This window comes from Pelophylax lessonae, assembly GCF_965119305.1.
Source record: "Pelophylax lessonae genome assembly, chromosome: 4".
Classification (NCBI taxonomy): Eukaryota; Metazoa; Chordata; class Amphibia; order Anura; family Ranidae; genus Pelophylax; species Pelophylax lessonae.
Genome location: NC_138771.1, coordinates 470,396,558 through 470,413,847, shown reverse-complemented (window position 1 = coordinate 470,413,847; position 17,290 = coordinate 470,396,558). Strand labels below are relative to the sequence as shown.

The 17,290-nt window shown below is 49.3% G+C and overlaps 1 protein-coding gene across 1 annotated transcript in view; it reads right to left on the bottom strand.

The window, feature by feature from the left end:
- Positions 1-377: 377 nt before the first annotated feature.
- The window catches only part of POLR3B (RNA polymerase III subunit B), a 256,879-nt gene continuing 239,966 nt past the window's right edge, over positions 378-17,290 (bottom strand). Inside the window, exon 28 of the mRNA XM_082257170.1 lies at positions 378-571. Coding sequence (XP_082113296.1) covers positions 442-571 — 130 coding nt within the window. The 3' untranslated portion in view covers positions 378-441. The remainder of the gene's footprint in view (positions 572-17,290) is intronic.

The following is a 17,290-nucleotide window of genomic DNA, read 5'->3' as shown; positions in this document are numbered from 1 at the left end:
TTTTATAGCACCAAAACACACAGAAGAATCATCTGTGCATTGTGGTATACCATGCTAGCAAAAATGTTGCAATATAACCTGCATTGTTTTACATTGGCAGCCTAAGAGAAATTAATGGGCTGCCTTACATCAACTCACATTAAGGTGCAACTAACGCACAACACATGTAAAGTAATGAATTACAATGCATGGGCCCTAAGGCACAAGTAGAGGAATCTAAAATGTGTAGTCTATAACATTTTCCCCAGTATTTACAGAGAGATATGATAGGTGTTTTAACTACAAAGGACTTAGAGTAGTTCTGGTAGCTGTGGCATGGCTTTTAAAGTGATGTTTCCAGTGGCACAACATGAAATGTGCTAAAGTTGGTTTATAAAAAAAAGTAGTCATCCATGTGCACAAGTGACATGCCCACTTTAAGTCTTTGAAACAAATACTTTCTCATTCATTGTATCTTGACAGTTTAAGTCTAGGTATGATATTCATGGACTGCAGTTCTTGGAACAGTAACTTGCAGGCATACGGAATCCTCAGCGAAGAGACATGACAGGAAGACTTGCAGTAATGGCACCTAAAGAAATAAACAGTCAGGCTGGCGCACTCTGGGAAAAAAAAATGTCAGCATATTTCCCAAACCCACATACTGTACATACAGTGGAATAGTGATTAAGTGACAGACATATTTACTTTGTTCACTCTCACCTCAAAGTCCAGCATCTTGCCATATGCTTTTACACAGTAGAGCTAATATACAACCCCAATTCCCAAAAAGTTGGGACTCTAAAATCTACATAAAAACAGAATGCAATGATTTGCAAATCTCATAAATCTATATTTTATTCACAACAGGAAATAGAAAACTTTTCAAATGTTTAAATTGAGAAAATGTATAATTTTAGGAAAAAATAAGGTAATTTTGAAATTGATGATATCCTACATACTGTATTCTAGTTTATAGTGCAAATCTATTTTACAAAAGGCTAAAAACAAATCACACATTGTGACATTAACCAATTATGCCATACAGAGTGCAATGTCCAAAAAAAATAAAAATAAATTCTGAACAAAATGCTGTGAATACAAAAAACTGAATTTTTGTAAAATCTTACCTGTAAAATTCCTTTCTCTGAGTCCTCCGACAGTCGCCGCCTCCTCTATGTCCTCACTGTTGGGTATTGTCTTCCTATCCGTAGGAATAGCTAGGCATATAGACTTAGTCCAAAGACAAAAGGCATTAGCATATACACACCCACGGGGGCTGTCCCATCCGGTCAATACCCCCCCTGCATCACCACTCCCAACTCAGTTTGGTAGCATAGCAGTAGGTAATAAGAACCCCAAAAGAGGGGCGGGGGCGGCGACTGTCGGAGGACTCAGAGAAAGGAATTTTACAGGGAAGATTTTACAAAAATTCCATTTTCTCTTACGTCCTCCGACAGTCGCCGCCTCCTCTAAGTCCTCACTGTTGGGATGTCCCAAAGCAGTATAGACATGAGGGGTTGGAGACGCAACCGTAGAAAAGGAAACGCAGTACCCACATCAGAGAAAGGAATCTTACATGCACCGTAAGAGAACCAACTGGGCAACAGAAAAAAACAATGCTCAACAGGAGCAACAGCCCAGGAAAGCAAATGCCAACAGCCAGGGACCCAGAGAAAAATTCAAGGGTCCATCATGGCACTGCCGCACTGAGAACTTTGCGGCCAAAAGAAGCATCAGCCGATGCCAGAACGTCTACTTTGTAGAACTTGGAAAAAGTGTGCACCGATGACCTTGCACACCTGGGCCAATGAGGCCCGATGCCAATAGGCCCAAGATGCACTCAAAGACCTGGTAGAGTGCACCTTAACAGGGAAGGGCGGAACCCGTTCCTTCAAGGCGTAAGCCTGCTCAATGGTCTGTCTGATCCATTTGGCAATAGTTGCTGCGGACACAGCCATGCCCTTCCGAGGTCCCTCAGGAAGGACAAAGAGGGAATCCGTCTTTCGAAAGGATTTCGTAGACAGGTAAACCCTGATCGCCCTGACAACGTCCAAGGAATGCAATGCAATCTCCTTCGGATGTTTAGGCTTCGTACAAAGCGAAGGCAGGACAATGTCCTCATTAAGGTGAAATTCAGAGATCACCTTGGGAAGGCAGGATGGGGGTGGTCTCAAAACCACCTTATCTTTGTGAATGATCAAGTAAGGGGAGCGGCAAGACAACGCCGCCAGCTCCGACACTCTGCGAGCCGAAGTGACCGCCACTAGAAACGCAACCTTTTTCGACAGCAGAGGCAAAGATATCTCCCTGATGTTTTCAAAGGGGGCACGTTGTAACACGGACAGAACCAAGTTCAAGACCCATGGAGGTAAAGGCTCCTTCCTGGGAGGAGCCAGATGTCGCACACCTTGAATGAAGGTGCGCACCAAGGAACGAGACGCCACAGGGCGTTGGAAAAGGACAGCCAGTGCAGACACCTGGCCCTTTATCGTGGCCAGCGCCAGGCGCTGATCCACTCCAGACTGGAGGAAAGCCAAAATTCTCAACACCGAGTAAGAACGAGGGGAGAACCCCCTGGACTCACACCAGGCGAAATAGGCTTTCCAGGTACGGTAATAAATCTTACCAGAGGAGGATTTTCTAGCCTTGATCAGGGTAGGAATAACCTCAGGAGATAGAACCTTGTCCTTCAAGACCTGGGTCTCAACAGCCAGGCCGTTAAAGCCAGCGACTGTGAAGCAGGATGGAAGATCGGACCTTGAGACAGGAGATCTTCCCGCAGAGGCAAACGCCACGGAGGCGCCACTGCCAGGTGAACAACGTTGACGTACCAGGACCGGCGAGGCCAGTTCGGCGCCACCAGAATCACCATGTGCGGTTCCGAGACCAATCTGCGAAGGAACCGGGATAGTAACTGAATCAGAGGAAAGGCGTACATCAGACGATACTGATGCCAAGGGGCCACCAACGCATCCGAGGCGTCCGCCAACGGATCGCGCGTTCTTGCCACGAACCTTCCCACCTTTCGATTTAGCCGGGATGCGAACAGATCCAGGTCTGGGGATCCCCACTTCGCATACAGCATCTGAAAGACCTCCGGGTGTAGGGACCATTCCCCCTGGTCCAGGGTCTGGCGGCTCAGATAGTCTGCCTGCCAATTCTCCACACCCGGAATGTGAACTGCCGAGATCGCCAGGATATGAGTCTCGGCCCAAGACAGAATATCGGTCACCTCCCGGGCTGCCCGAGCACTCCTGGTGCCCCCCTAGTGGTTGATGTAAGCCACCGTGGTAGCATTGTCCGTCTGTACGCGAACAGGCAGGCCCTGGAGACGGTCCGACCACTGGAAGAGACAAAAGGCATTAGCATATACACACCCTCCTCCGACCAAGTGCCCTGGGCAGACAGGTTGCCCATGCCCAGGACTCCACCCCAGCCCGACAGGCTGGCGTCCGTGGTAACCACTGTCCACACCAACGGGCGGAAGGACTTGCCTTCCGCCACCGACAGGGACTGGATCCACCACAGAAGAGCCAATCTGGTCTGGCGACTCAAGGAGACATCCAGATCCAAGGACTGAGGAAGTCTGTCCCACCTGGCCAGGATCTCCGTCTGGAGAGCCCGTGTGTGGAATTGGGCAAAGGGAATCGCCTCGAAGGCCGACACCATCAACCCCAGGCCCCGCATGCAGGTCCTGAGTGACGAGGACGGATTGTCCCTGAGGGACCTGAGTTCGTCCCGCAAGGTCCGGAGCTTGTCCTCCGGCAAGAATACCTTTGCCTGAGCAGAGTCCAGAACCATTCCCAGATAGGGAAGGTGAAGCGACGGAGACAACGCTGATTTTTGAACGTTGATGGTCCACCCGAACTCCTGGAGCGTCTGTACCGTGATGGACAGATCGCACACAAGGTCCTGACTAGCACGCGATCTCAGAAGTAGATCGTCCAGGTACCCCAGGACCGTAATGCCCTGGGCCCGCAGCAGGCCCAGAACCGGTGCCAACACCTTGGTAAACACCCTGGGTGCCGAAGCGAGACCGAACGGTAACGCCACAAACTGGTAGTGTTCCTCTGCGATAGCGAACCGAAGGTACCGCTGATGACCCTCGAAAATGGGGATGTGCAGGTACGCATCCTTCAGATCTATCGAAGCTAGGAATTCTCCTGGACTCAAGGAGGCCACTACCGAACGGAGAGACTCCATTCGAAACTTCCGAACACGCACGAAGCGGTTCAGCGCTTTCAGGTCCAGAATAGGACGCACTTTGCCCTCCTTCCTGGGCACAGTGAACAGATTCTAATAAAACCCCCGAAACCTGTCCCGATGAGGCACCGGGACAATCACCCCCTGAGCAAGCAGGTCCTGCACCGCTTGATGCAAGTCCTGCAAACGGCCCGGAAGCAGATGGAGATTGGAGGGAAAGAATCTGTCCGCCGGCCTGGAAAGAAATTCGATCTTGTAACCTGATCGAACGATTTCCTGGACCCACCTGTCCGAGATCCGGAGCAGCCAAGGCTGGAGGAAACCGCGCAAACGTCCCCCCACCCCAGAAACGGGTGAGGGCGCCCCTTCAGGCAGAGGCGGAGTGTCCCGCCGAGCCGGCATTGCCGGTCTTCTGCTTACCCGCCCAGGGTTTCTTCTGGTTGCCCTGGGCCTTGAAGGGCTTGCCCTTGGATTGGTTCCGAAAGGCACGAAAGGACCCCCGATTGGATCTAGGTGCAGAACCCCGCTTGCCTCGGAAAGACTTGTTCTTCGGGTTCTGGGGTAACATAGTGCTCTTGCCCCCCGTGACACCTTTTACCAGGGTATCCAACGCCTCGCCAAAAAGGCGAGAACCAGCATAGGGAAAATCAGCAACTGTTTTCCGCGAGGACTGGTCGGCCGACCAGCTCTTCAGCCATATCAGTCGCCGGTTAAGTACCGCGACACTCGAGAGGCGGGCCACCAAGGGGGCCTCATTCAGGGCTGCATCACACAAATACATGACTCCTTGGTGGATCTGGTCCACCATTTCCAGTCGGGCAGGCGGCAGGTCATCAGACACTAGGTTGCTTCTAAGCATCTTAATCCAATCAGCCACCGCCTGAGCCACCATAACGGATGCGAAAACGGGTTTGAGCAACGAACCCGCCACCGTATAGGAATGGCGGGCTAGAGACTCCAACCGCCGGTCCGTGGGATCCCGGAAAACCGGGGTATCCTCAGTAGGAACCAAGGTAGCCTTGTTCAGCACGGCCACAGTGTGATCTACCTGTGGAGGCACACACCATCGCGATTCCGTAGCCGGCGCAAAAGGATAAAGCAATTTGAACCGACTAGGTACCAGGAATGGACGTTTTAACGTGCGCCACATTTAATTAACAGTGTAATGAAATTCAGCTGGGCAGGGAAAAACCTGCACAGGCTTGCGGGCCCTGTGCGTCCCAAATGAGGACACAACGCCCGGAGGATTGGGCTCATCCTCCAAATGTAAGATATCCTTAACCGAAATAATCAACTCATCCATGGTCGCCCGTTCTTCAGGTGACCCTGGGGAGGATGTATCGACACCCTCCACCTCAGCCTCCCCCTCAGACCCCCGGGGGTCTAAGGATAAGCGGGACCCTGAAAAGGGCACGCTCGCAGCAGCAGCAACAGCAGCAGCAGCCATATCCCCATCTGAATCAGAAGAGAGAGACAGCCTGGGCCGTTTTCTCGCAGCCCGTTCAGACATTAGCATTTCCATATTTGCCACTAAAGTCGCAACTACAGCAGCCAGATCAGGTCGCAGCGGGGCCACAGGAGAACTACTGGGGCCCCCCACTAAAGCTGGAGGAAACTTGCTTTCCTGAGAATCCATGGCTCAAGATAATAAAAAAAAAAAACTACAGTGCAAAAAAGTAGTGTACTGTCCCCTTAAATAGCGCTGCGGAGTGCGCAGCCCACCGCTACTGTCACAGCTATGAAGACCCCCAAACTGAGAAAAACTGAGCCAGAAGCAGTATACAGAGGAAGACAGAGAGACAAACTGCAGAGCCCGCAGAGCGTTGCTACCTGTGTCCTTGGTGCCTGAGAGGAAAAGGAAATGCTGCTGGAGGGGGCTGGCTATAAGCCAGACCCCAGGGAAAATGGCTGCCCCATAGGGATGCATAGGAGGCTACACCAAGATGGCCGCCGACATGCGGCCGAACCGATCGTTCTACCGCCCACAAAATGGCGGTGGATGGTGCCAAAATGACCTGTATACTCGCCCCAGAGGGGTCATACACGTGTGCATAGTAAAAACATGGCGGACCGCGTGAATTTACCCCTGCAGCGGTCACCGCACAACACACAAGTCTGTACCCCCACACATGCACCTAAGGTGACACAGGGACAGGGACCCCCAGCAAACATACAGATCTGCACAAAACGAACCCCGCAGGGATCGCACAGGGAGTCACACAGGCACAGACATGGGGACACACAGCAACACAGACTGCCACCCCAGGCAGAGGCCCCACACAGAAAAGTACTTACCTGTACCCGATGGCGTGGGGAGCCTCCATGCACGGATAAACCTCTGTCCTCATCTGACAGGGAGTGCCGTGAGCCAGGGACATGACGCTGCAGCACCGCAGACGAGTCCTGTGAGGTAGCCACCTCACGGCTGCATCCCTGCAGGGAACAGGGATGGGTCGTTCTTAATGCCAGGGCGAACCATAGCTGAACGCTCAATGGCGGGCTAGGGGTCCATCTGACCCTCTGTGCCCTGGAGAACCAGGGCGGCCAGTCCGAATCCGAGCACCGCATGATCCATCTTCATCCGAAGAATAAACTAACACTAAAGCTGACAAAATAAACAGCTAGTAAAGTGAGAGAAAAAAACTGACATTTAAAAAGAAAATCAAATAAAAGATTTAGGAAGGCTAAGACTGAAGCCCCAGCACAAGGTAGCCTGACTATCCCTAACGCTAGGCAAATTAAAACTGAGTTGGGAGTGGTGATGCAGGGGGGGTATTGACCGGATGGGACAGCCCCCGTGGGTGTGTATATGCTAATGCCTTTTGTCTTTGGACTAAGTCTATATGCCTAGCTATTCCTACGGATAGGAAGACAATACCCAACAGTGAGGACTTCGAGGAGGCGGCGACTGCCGGAGGACGTAAGAGAAATGTGATTTTTGTACTTACCGTAAAATCCATTTCTCTGAATTGACGGACACAGCGCTCCATAAATCATTACTACTGGGTTATATTGCCTCTTCCAGGAGTAGGACTAGGCAGAACAAAAAACACCTGGCTACGCCCATGGGCCGTCCTCAGCTTGGTATATAAGCCCCCCTCTCTGCTCTAGGTAATCAGTTTAGTAGCAAGCAGTATTAGAAGTATCAGAACTCCATAGAGGGGTGGGTGCTGTGTCCGTCGAACTGAGATAAATGGATTTTACAGTAAGTACAAATATCCCATTTTCTCGTTCGTTCATCGACGGACAGAGCACTCCATAAATCATAACTACTGGGACATCCAAAAGCAGTGACAAAAGGAAAATGAGGGGTAGGGAAAAAAACCCAAGGCTAAACATAACAACCCTTAACCAGGACACAGGAGCCCCGTCTGAAAAATAAAAGTTTAAAGAAAAAACACCTCTTTAAGAGGGAAACGCCCTTTTTAAACAGAAGCCTGCAAAACTTTGCAGCCAAAAGAAGCATCCACAGATGCCAAAGTATCTACCTTAACTGGCGATATTGATGCCTGATGATGGAAGGCCCAAGAAGCACTCCGCGCCCTAGTAGAATGTGCCGTGACCAAGAAAGGGGGAACCTGACCTTTAAAGGAATAGGCCTGGGTCACCGTCTATCTGATCCATCTGGAGATGGTAGCCGAAGAAGCGGCCAGCCCTTTTCTTGGTCTGCCCATAACCACAAAAAGCGAGTCTGACCTTCAAAAGGATTAGGTAGCTGCTGCATACAGCGGAATCGCACAAACCACATCCAAGGTATGCAAAGCAAATTCTCTGGGATGAGCCAGCTTGGGACACAAGGCAACACAAAGTCCTCATTCAAATGGAAGTCAGGGAGAACTTTGGGCAGGAATGATAGACAGGGACGAAGAACCACTTTATCCCTATGGACCACTAAATAGGGACTGCGACAGGATAATGCCGCCAATTCCGATACCCTGCGGGCCGAGGTAAAAGCCACCAAGAATGTCACCTTCTGGGATAACGTAGGCAAGGGAATCTCCTGCATATTCTCAAATGGAGGTTTCTGGAAAACTGAAAATACTAAATTTAAATCCCATGGCGGCAAAAGAGACCGTACAGGTGGAGCCACATGCCAAACACCCTGAATGAAAGTATGAAATAAAGAGTACATGGCTAGGGGTCGCTGAAAGAAGATGGCCAGGGCAGACACCTCGCCTTTGATGGTACTCAAGGCCAACTTCTGATCGATGCCCTGTTGAAGAAAGGTTAAGATCCGAGCCACAGAAAACTATCGAGGATGAGCACCAATCGACTCACACCAAGAAATGTACGCTTTACACGTACAATGGTATATCTTGCTGGAAGACCACTTCCTCACCTTCACCATAGTAGGGATCACTGATCCAGACAGACCTCTATCCCTCAGTACCTGGCTTTCAATAGCTAAGCCATTAAAACCAGTGACTTTAAAGCAGGATGGTAGATCAGCCCTTGGGACAACTGGTCTTCTCTGAGAGGAAGCCCCCAAGGGACGTTTATGGCTACAAGACTGATTGGAAGATCTTCGCCCTTGATTCCTCACAGGAATTGCAGAAGAAGCCTGAGTCGAAGATGATATACTGGCCTTACTGTGGCCTTTGGAGGCCTGCTGCGTCTGCCAGAGAAACCCATGATCTCGCCACGAAACTCGGTATCCTCCTGTGCAGCCGAACCTGCTCAAGAACCTGCATGTAGGACTGTGCAAACAGTACTGTTTTGAAGGTGGATACCACCAGACTCAGAACATGTATGCAAAATGGGAGAGACAACTATCTGTGTGACAGCAGCCAGTGAAATACGGCCTGTGGTTCCTGAAGTTTGTCCAGAAGAAGGACCATCCTGGTCAGAATTAGACCTAGGTAAATTAATTTCCTGGACAGGGATAGGGGGGACCTTAGGCAGTTTGGACATCACCTGAACCTTTGCAGGAATTAAATCCACACAAGAAGACACAGGGCCTAAAAAACCTGAAAAAGGACAAGCTTTGTCCCCCTTTCTGGGTACCCCCAAAAGAATCATTTCGTGGATCCCCTTGATGCTCATGAAGGAGGTCCACGAGGCCAGAAACCAGCAAAGATGTCCCCCCCATCCCAACAATAGGTGAGGGCAGACCTTCAGGCTGAAGGGGTAATGTCTGCGGGTCCAGAGAAGCTAGCTTGGAACCTCCCGAGGGAGATTTGAAAGATCTATTTCCCCTATTTTCTGTCCCAGAAGCACAAAATAATTTTCTATGTGCTGAGAAGGAGGGCTCCCATCTGCGGCGGGGCTCCTTCCCTTTCCTAGAATATGGCAGGAAGGTACTCTACCCCCCCCGTTATACCCTTAATGTCCTCATCCAGGGTAGCCCCAAACAGGCGATCGCCTTGAAAGGGCAGATCAATGAGAGCTTTCTTAGAGGCTTGGTCTGCGGACCAATTCTTAAGCCACAGCATGCGCCTAATCAGCACCGCTGAAACAAAGTTAAGACAGCACAGCAGCTGTATCACAAATAAACTGCAGCCCATGGCCTGGGGAATGAGCAGGGACCTGGGAATCCTCCACGGGAACCACCATGGATTTTTTCAACCTGGAAACAGTGTGGTCCACTTTAGGTGACACTGTCCAGCGATTGGAAACAGGGTCCGCAAAGGGATAATGGCTTTGAAACGCTTAGGCACCACCAGCACATGCTTAACGCGATGCTAAACGCGATGCCACTGTTCGTTCACGATATCGTGAATCTCCTCGGGGCAGGGGAAAATCTGACCTGACTTCTGGGTTTTGCGGGACCCAAAGGAAATCCGCTTACCTGACTGGGTGGGCTCATCATCAATGTTCAAAGTCTCTCTAACGGAGCGAACAAGTGCTTCAACCAAAGTTCCTGTGCTGTAGCGGGGAGGACTCCTCCTCCTCCCCGTCTGAGCGTGCGGACAGGGATCCCACAGGGAGGGTAATGTCTGTGGCAACTGTGGCTCTGATTCAGAAGACAGAGGGCATCGGCCATTTTTGAACATTACCTTGTGACATCATAAGATCAACTTTGGACGCCAAAGTTTCAAGGGCTGCAGATAAAGAAGCTAGGGAAGGTGATCCGGATGCCCCGGATGCACAAACAAGATCAGTGGGGAAATTGTCACCCTGGGACTCCGTTTTGACAGAAATACAAAAAAAGGAACACTGGCCCTTTAAATCTGCGATTGCGTTCCGCCTTTATATTGCGGTCCGCCTTTATATTGCCAGATAACTGAGAAGGCAATGTGTCTAAGGAAAAATGCCCAAAAAGCAATAAAACCCCTTATAGTGCCGAGAGATAAAAACAAACCGCTCTCCACGCGACAAGCGCCCTGAGCCACACAAACATGGATGCAAATAGAAAAGATATGGGAAAGCACAGGGAAAATGACCGCTGCCCTTACAATGCGGCTGCCCACATCCAAGATGGCACCGAAAATGGTGCCAAAAGCACGTTAATGCAAAAAATGGCTGCTGCCCATACACTGATGCAGCCAGGCTTGCCCTCACCCAAAATGGCGGCCGAAAACGGCACCGACAGTCAGGAGCCCAGAAACCCTGGCCACCGCGGGAATCCACAACAGGACACCCCCCCCCCCAAGGTAGGAGCCCTACACCCCCCCATGCAGTGGGTGCCGCTAGAGTGCCCCCATAAGGAGCAGGGAGGCAGGATCCTGTCCAGACCTGCCAGGGGGGACCACACAGAGACCACCCCTCTGACATACCCAGGAGTGGGCCCACATCACCCCCCCCCCAAAATACTGTCCAAGGGACACAGGGAGTAGCATCACTTGCCATACCATGGACCGCGGGCACCACTCCGATACAGCTCGCCTCCCACCCTGAGTGGGGTTGCCATCAGCCAAGAGGGGATGCTGCAACACAGGACGTTCCAGGTTGATGCGTCCCGGCGAAAAATTACTCCCATCCATCGTGGCGAGGCCTGGGCGGACCACAACTTGAGCACGCTCGTAGGCCAGGCTGGGGTACCATAAGGATCTAGATTATCCAGTGCGAAGCCCAACCCGGCTGTCGCCTGTAGTTCTGCAGGAGGATCCCCCTGACTAGCTAGCAATAGTGAGTGAAGAAAATAAAATAAACATTTTTCAAAGAAAAAACAAAAAACTGAGGCCGGAGTCCCAGCAGGGTATCCTAGGTCCTACTCCTGAGCTAGGCAGCACGAAACTGATTAGTAAGCTCTAAGTGTCTGAGGGTAATATCGAGAGGGACATCCCCTAAGATGTGTCTAGTTAAAGCTTTTTAATGAAGTTTCAGTACCTAGCCTGCTCCTGCAGAGGGCGCCATTACCCAATAGTGATGAAACTTGGAAGAGGCTGCGTCTGTCAGAGGACGTAAGAGAAAAATGAAACATCTAAATGACACATATAACATGATGACAGTCTAAATTATATCCCTCTCAGTGCAATAAAGTTCTCTTGTGCTATTCTTTGTGAATAATCTCAAATTATCCACCGCTTTACTTCCACCTTAGTGCTCGTGCAGACAAACAGGCTGCTTACCCCACCAAGATCAAACCTGCTTAGAGAATATCCCCCTCTAGGGAAAACCACAGCTCACTCCAAGCCAGATTCATGGATGTCCCGATAAGATCAATCTGTGTTCCAGCTCCAACAGATGTGTATATTAAAAACAAGGAGGAGAATACATAGTGCAATACTGATAGTTCGTTTATTTAAAAACAAAGTATTGCACCTACAAGACTGGTTGAGTTTTTAAGGCAAACAAAGAACCTGCAGACCCGGCCACCACACTCAATCGGCACGTGAGTGCTGACGTCACACCGCTGGCTACAACCAACATGTTTCCCCTTTGAAGGCGTCAACTGGGATTGGAGGCATCTATGTTTTTAAATATACGGTCTATCAGTAATGCACTAGGAGTTCTCCTCCTTGCTTTTAATAAGCACATCTGTTGGAGCCGGAACCCAAGTTGCTCTGATCAGGACATCTGTTAACCTGACTGGGAGTGAGCTGTGGCTTTCCCTATAGGGGATACTCTCTAAGTGTGTTTGATCCCGGTGGGGACCATACGTTCTGGTAAGCAGCCTGTCTGTTTGCATGAGCACTAAGGTGGAAGTGAAGCAGTGGATAAATTAAGATTTATAAAGAATAGCACAATAGCACGTTATTGCACTGAGAAGGATAGAATTTGGACTGATGTCACATTATGTGTTTCATTTAGAGGTTTCCTTTATTTATACACTGCCAGGATTACATTTATGTAATTTGCACATACATTTGCATTTTTGTATTCACAACATTTTGTTTATTCAGGAGGATTTGTTTTTTTTGCACATTGTACTTTATATAGCATAACTGGTTCATGTGATATTGTGTGATTTGTTTTTAACCTTTTGTATAATTGATTTTCACTATATACTAAAATATGTAGGATATAATCAGAGGTGATTTTTTTTATATCTCTAACACACTGAGACAGCGCACTTCTAAATATTATATCATATATAGTTACTTTTTTGTGCAGCAGTCTCACTATTTAAAGTCAAGCACGAGATCCAACAATATTTGGAATAATTCTGAAATTGATTGCAGCAACAAGTCTCAAAAAAGTTGGGACAGGGCCATGTTTACCACAGTGTAGAAACCCCTCTTCTTTTAACAACTTTCTGTAAACATCTGTAAATTAGGAAGGCCAGTTGCTGGATCTTTGGGGGGAAGAATGTTGTCCTATACTTGCCTGATAGAGGATTCTAACTGCTTAACAGTCCTGTAGTATTTTTTGTTTCAAGATGCGCCAAATATTTGCAACTGGTGAAAGGTCTGAACTGCAGGAAGGCCAGTTAAGCACCCGGACTCTTCTTCTACGAAGCCATGATGTTGCCATAGATGCAGTGTGCGGTTTATCATTGTCCTGCTGAAGTATGCAAGGCCTTCCCCGAAAAAGACCATCTAGATGGGAGCATATGCTGCTCTAAAACCTAGATACATCTTTCAGCATTGATGGTGCCTTTCCAGAAGTGCAAGCTGTCCATTCCATACACACTAATGCACCCCCATACCATCAGAGAACCAGGCTTTTGGGTTGAGTGTTGATAACAAGCCGGAAGGTCCCTCTCCTCTTTAGTTGGGAGGACGCAGTCCCCGTGGCTGCCAAAAAGAATGTCAAATTTCTATTTGTTTGACTACAGAACAGTTTTCCACAATGAAATGGAGGTGTTTCTGAATTATGTTCAGATTCAGCTTCTTCTATGCATGGCAGAGCTTTACCTTGCATTTTTAAATGGCACGGTGAACTGTGTTCAAAGTGATTTTTGAAGTATTCCTGAGCCCATGCAGTGATGTCCAACACAGAATCATGCCTGTTTTTAATGCAGAGGCGTCCTAAGGAGGGCCCAAAGATCACACGCTTCCAATTTGCTTTCAACCTTGTCCCTTGCGCATTCTTGGAATCTTTTAATATCATGTATTGTAGATGATGATAAATTTAAAGTCTTTGCAATTTTATGTTGAGGAACTTTATGATGAAATGGATCGACTTTCGTAGATGAAGCTTTTCAAAGACTGGTGAACTTCTGCACATTTTGACTTCTGAGACACTGACTCTCTAAGATGCTCTTTTTATATCCAGTCATGTTACTGACCTTTTGCCAATTACCCAAATTAGTTGCAAAATGTCCTTAAAGCTCTTCTTTGTTAGTATCACTTACTTTGCCAGCTTTTTGTTGCCCTGTCCCAACAATTTTGAGACACGTTGGTGCCATCAATTTCAAAATTACTTTATTGGATTCTTAAAATAGTAAATTTTCTCAGTTTAAAATTTTTATATATTTTTTATTGTGAACAAAATATAGGTTTATGAGATTATTAAAAAAAAAAAAAATCCTTAATACTTACCTGCGTGTGGCTGCCGTCAATCTTTGCTATCTTCAAGAGTTAAAGTGGTACTAAAAGATTATTTTTTAACCTTAATGCACTCTCTGCATTACAGTTTAAACGTATTTAAACGTATCTGAGCATTCTCATTTACCTCTCTCTCTCCCCACATAGGCTCAGATATTGGCTCCCGCTGCTGTCAATCACAGCCAGTGAAGAGGCAGCGGGGCTGAGCAATGTTCTGTGGGCACTCAGCAGGGTGGGGGGCAGGAATGCCAGTAGGGGATCTAAGAAGAAGACGACTGGGGATGCTTTGTGCAAAAACATTGCACAGAGCAGGCAAGTATAACATGCTTGTTAGTTAAATAAAAAAATATACTTAGACTCAATAGGCTCTGTGGTTTCATTCATGGGCCCCATGGGCAGCAAGACAGACTAGGTAAGGTAAGTATTAGGGTCTTCCTTTAACCACTTCCATACCGGGCCTATTCTGGCACTCCTCTCCTGTTAGGCACCCCCCTCATCAGTCTGGTGGTTCCTGTGGGCCATATCGCTGACTTGGCAATCGGCTGTTGGTGGGAGGGCTGTACCTGGTGGGGGCTTCTGCCTGGAGCCCCCCCTTCCCGCCTGTCCTGTTTTATTAGGCCTAGGGATCCCTCCTGGGTCCCTGGGAGCCTCAAGGTGCCATGCGGGGGGGCGCCAACTTGCTGTAGCCTGTGTGCCCAATGCACGGCAGCCATATTTGTGTAGTCTGGCAGCCATTTTGCGGTGGTTTGCCATTGAAAATAACGGCGACCACGACAGTGGAGCCCTAAGGGCGAAAATGTTGCTGGTGAAAGCCCCTCCTCATCCCCTGGTGTGGACTCCTGGATCTTTTCAATTCCTGATCGCCACACGTGAAGTTCAGATTATCCTGGTGGGTGCTGGTGATGGTTTCTGCTGGGTGGTGAGTCTGGTGGGGTATTCACCTTTTTTTGTGGGGTCTTCCTATTGACTCATGGAGTCTTTGGAGCACATTTCCCCACCTGATCCCCTCTCAGAGGCTGCGGGGCCCTCCAGGTCCCACCCATCCATCGATGCACTGACGGCGGTCCTGGAGTCCTTTGTGTCCCGGGTGGAGGTGGCTTTTAGGCGAAGGGCTAGCAAAAAGCGCCCCCTGCCTCATCTGTCTCCTTAGATCCTGAATCTGATTCGGCCGCCGCGGACATGGGTCACCCTGCTGGGTCTGCAACCACGCGCCTGGAATCCTCTGATAGTGAGGCGGATTCCTCCACGTCTGCAACCGCGCACAAGGCGGCTCTGGTTGAATCTGTGCGTAAGACCTTGAAGATGGGGATGCAGCTGCGACAGAGGCACAGGTTCCCTTTGGCACTCACAGGCCAACCAGAGTGGCAAAGGTGTTTCCTTTCGCCACCTATTTTGACATAATTGTCGCCAAGATTGGGAACGGCCAAAAAGTCCCTTTGTGATCCCTAAGCGATTTGCTATGTGGTACCCCTTTGAGGAGTCCCTTCTTAAAAAGTGGAATGCTCCACCGGTGGTGTACCCTCCGGTCTCCAGATTGAACAAAGCAACCATGATTCCGGTTAAAGAGTCCCCGGCTGACAGGAAAGCAGAGGTTGTGGCCCACAATATGTACACGCTGGCTGGTTCAGCACTGAGACTGGTATTTACAAATTGCACTGGTGTCTCTGACCAAGTGGGCTAAGCTTTTATGCCGTGACCTGGAGGGGGAGCAGCTCCCCCCTGTCTTTGCTGAGCTGGCGGATCAGTTGGTCCAGGGGCTGCAGTTTATCTGGGATGCCTCTTTGAATGCGGCTCCCTTAGTCGCTAAGTTCTCGGTTTCACCAGGGATTCTTCAACGTATTTTTTGGCTTAAATGCTGGTCTGCGGACCAGACTTCTAAAAAGGCCTTGACTGATCTTCCTTTTCAAGGAAATTGTCTGTTTGGAGCTACCCTGGATAACATCATTAAGGGTCTCACGGGGGGGGGGGGGGGGGGGGGGGGAGTACCTTTCTTCTGCAGGCTAGTAAGGGCCAGGACCTTTGTAGACATTGGCCAATATTCTCGGCTCATAAGAAGTTTCTTTGTCCCTCAGGGGCATCTGACAAGGGATCAAAGCTGTTCAGGGCTTCCTCTGGTGGATCCAAGCGAACTTAGTCTAGCAAATCAAGAGCGGGCTTATCCAGACCAGCGGACAAGACTCCTTCAGCATGAAGGTGTGCCCTTTACCCGAAATGGGAGTGGGGGGGACGTCTTAGCTGGTTTCTGGACCCCTGGACTTCCCTGGTACAAGACAAATGGGTCCACAAAGTTATACGGTCTGGCTACAAGATCAAGTTTCGCTCTTACCCCCCGGCAAGGTTCTTTCCTTCCAGCTTGCACCTGTCCCCGGACCGCTTACAGGGTCTGTTTGGGGCTGTACAAGACCTGTTACTTCAAGGGGTGATTTTCCCGGTTCTAACATTGGAGCGTTTTCAGGGATTTTACTCAAACCAGTTTACAGTTCCCAGGAAGGAAGAAGGCAAGGTATGTCCAATTCTGGACCTCAAGGCGCTGAACTGCTTTGTGTAGGTGCAGAAGTTTCAGAATGGAGTCCATTCGCATGGTGGTGGCATCCCTGCATTAGGGGAATTTTCTTGCCTCTATCGACATCGAAAATGCTTACCTTCACATTCCAATATGTGCCGATCACCAGTGCTTCTCAACTTTGCCATGGGAGAGGAGCATTATCAGTTTGGGGCGTTACCCTTTGGTCTCGCTTCTGCTCCTTGGGTTTTCACTAAAGTGTTAGCCCCGGTGCTAGCATTGTTATGCCAACAGGGGATCGTGGTACTGGGCTACTTGGACGACCTCCTTCTGCGAGCAGAGTCTCCTACTGCTCTGGTGGAAAACCTGGAAATCACCATAGGGACTTTGGCTGGATTCTGAATTTTCAGAAGTCTTCTCTAGTTCCGTCCACAGAGCTGGACTATCTGGGTCTGACTCTTGACTCGGCCTTAGCCAGAGTGCTCCTTCCTCTGGACAAACACCAGATACTTCAGGCTACAATTCGTCTCCTGCTGTCCAGCAGATGGTCCTCCCTCCGGACTTGCATGCGGGTGCCAGACATGATAGTGTCTACCTTTGAGGTGGTTCCGTTTGCACAGTTCCATACGAGATCCCTGTAAAGGGAGATTCTGGGCAAATGGGACAAGAAACCGCAGTCTATGGACAATCAGATCTGGCTGATCCAGAAAAAAAAAAAAAAAAGAGTCCC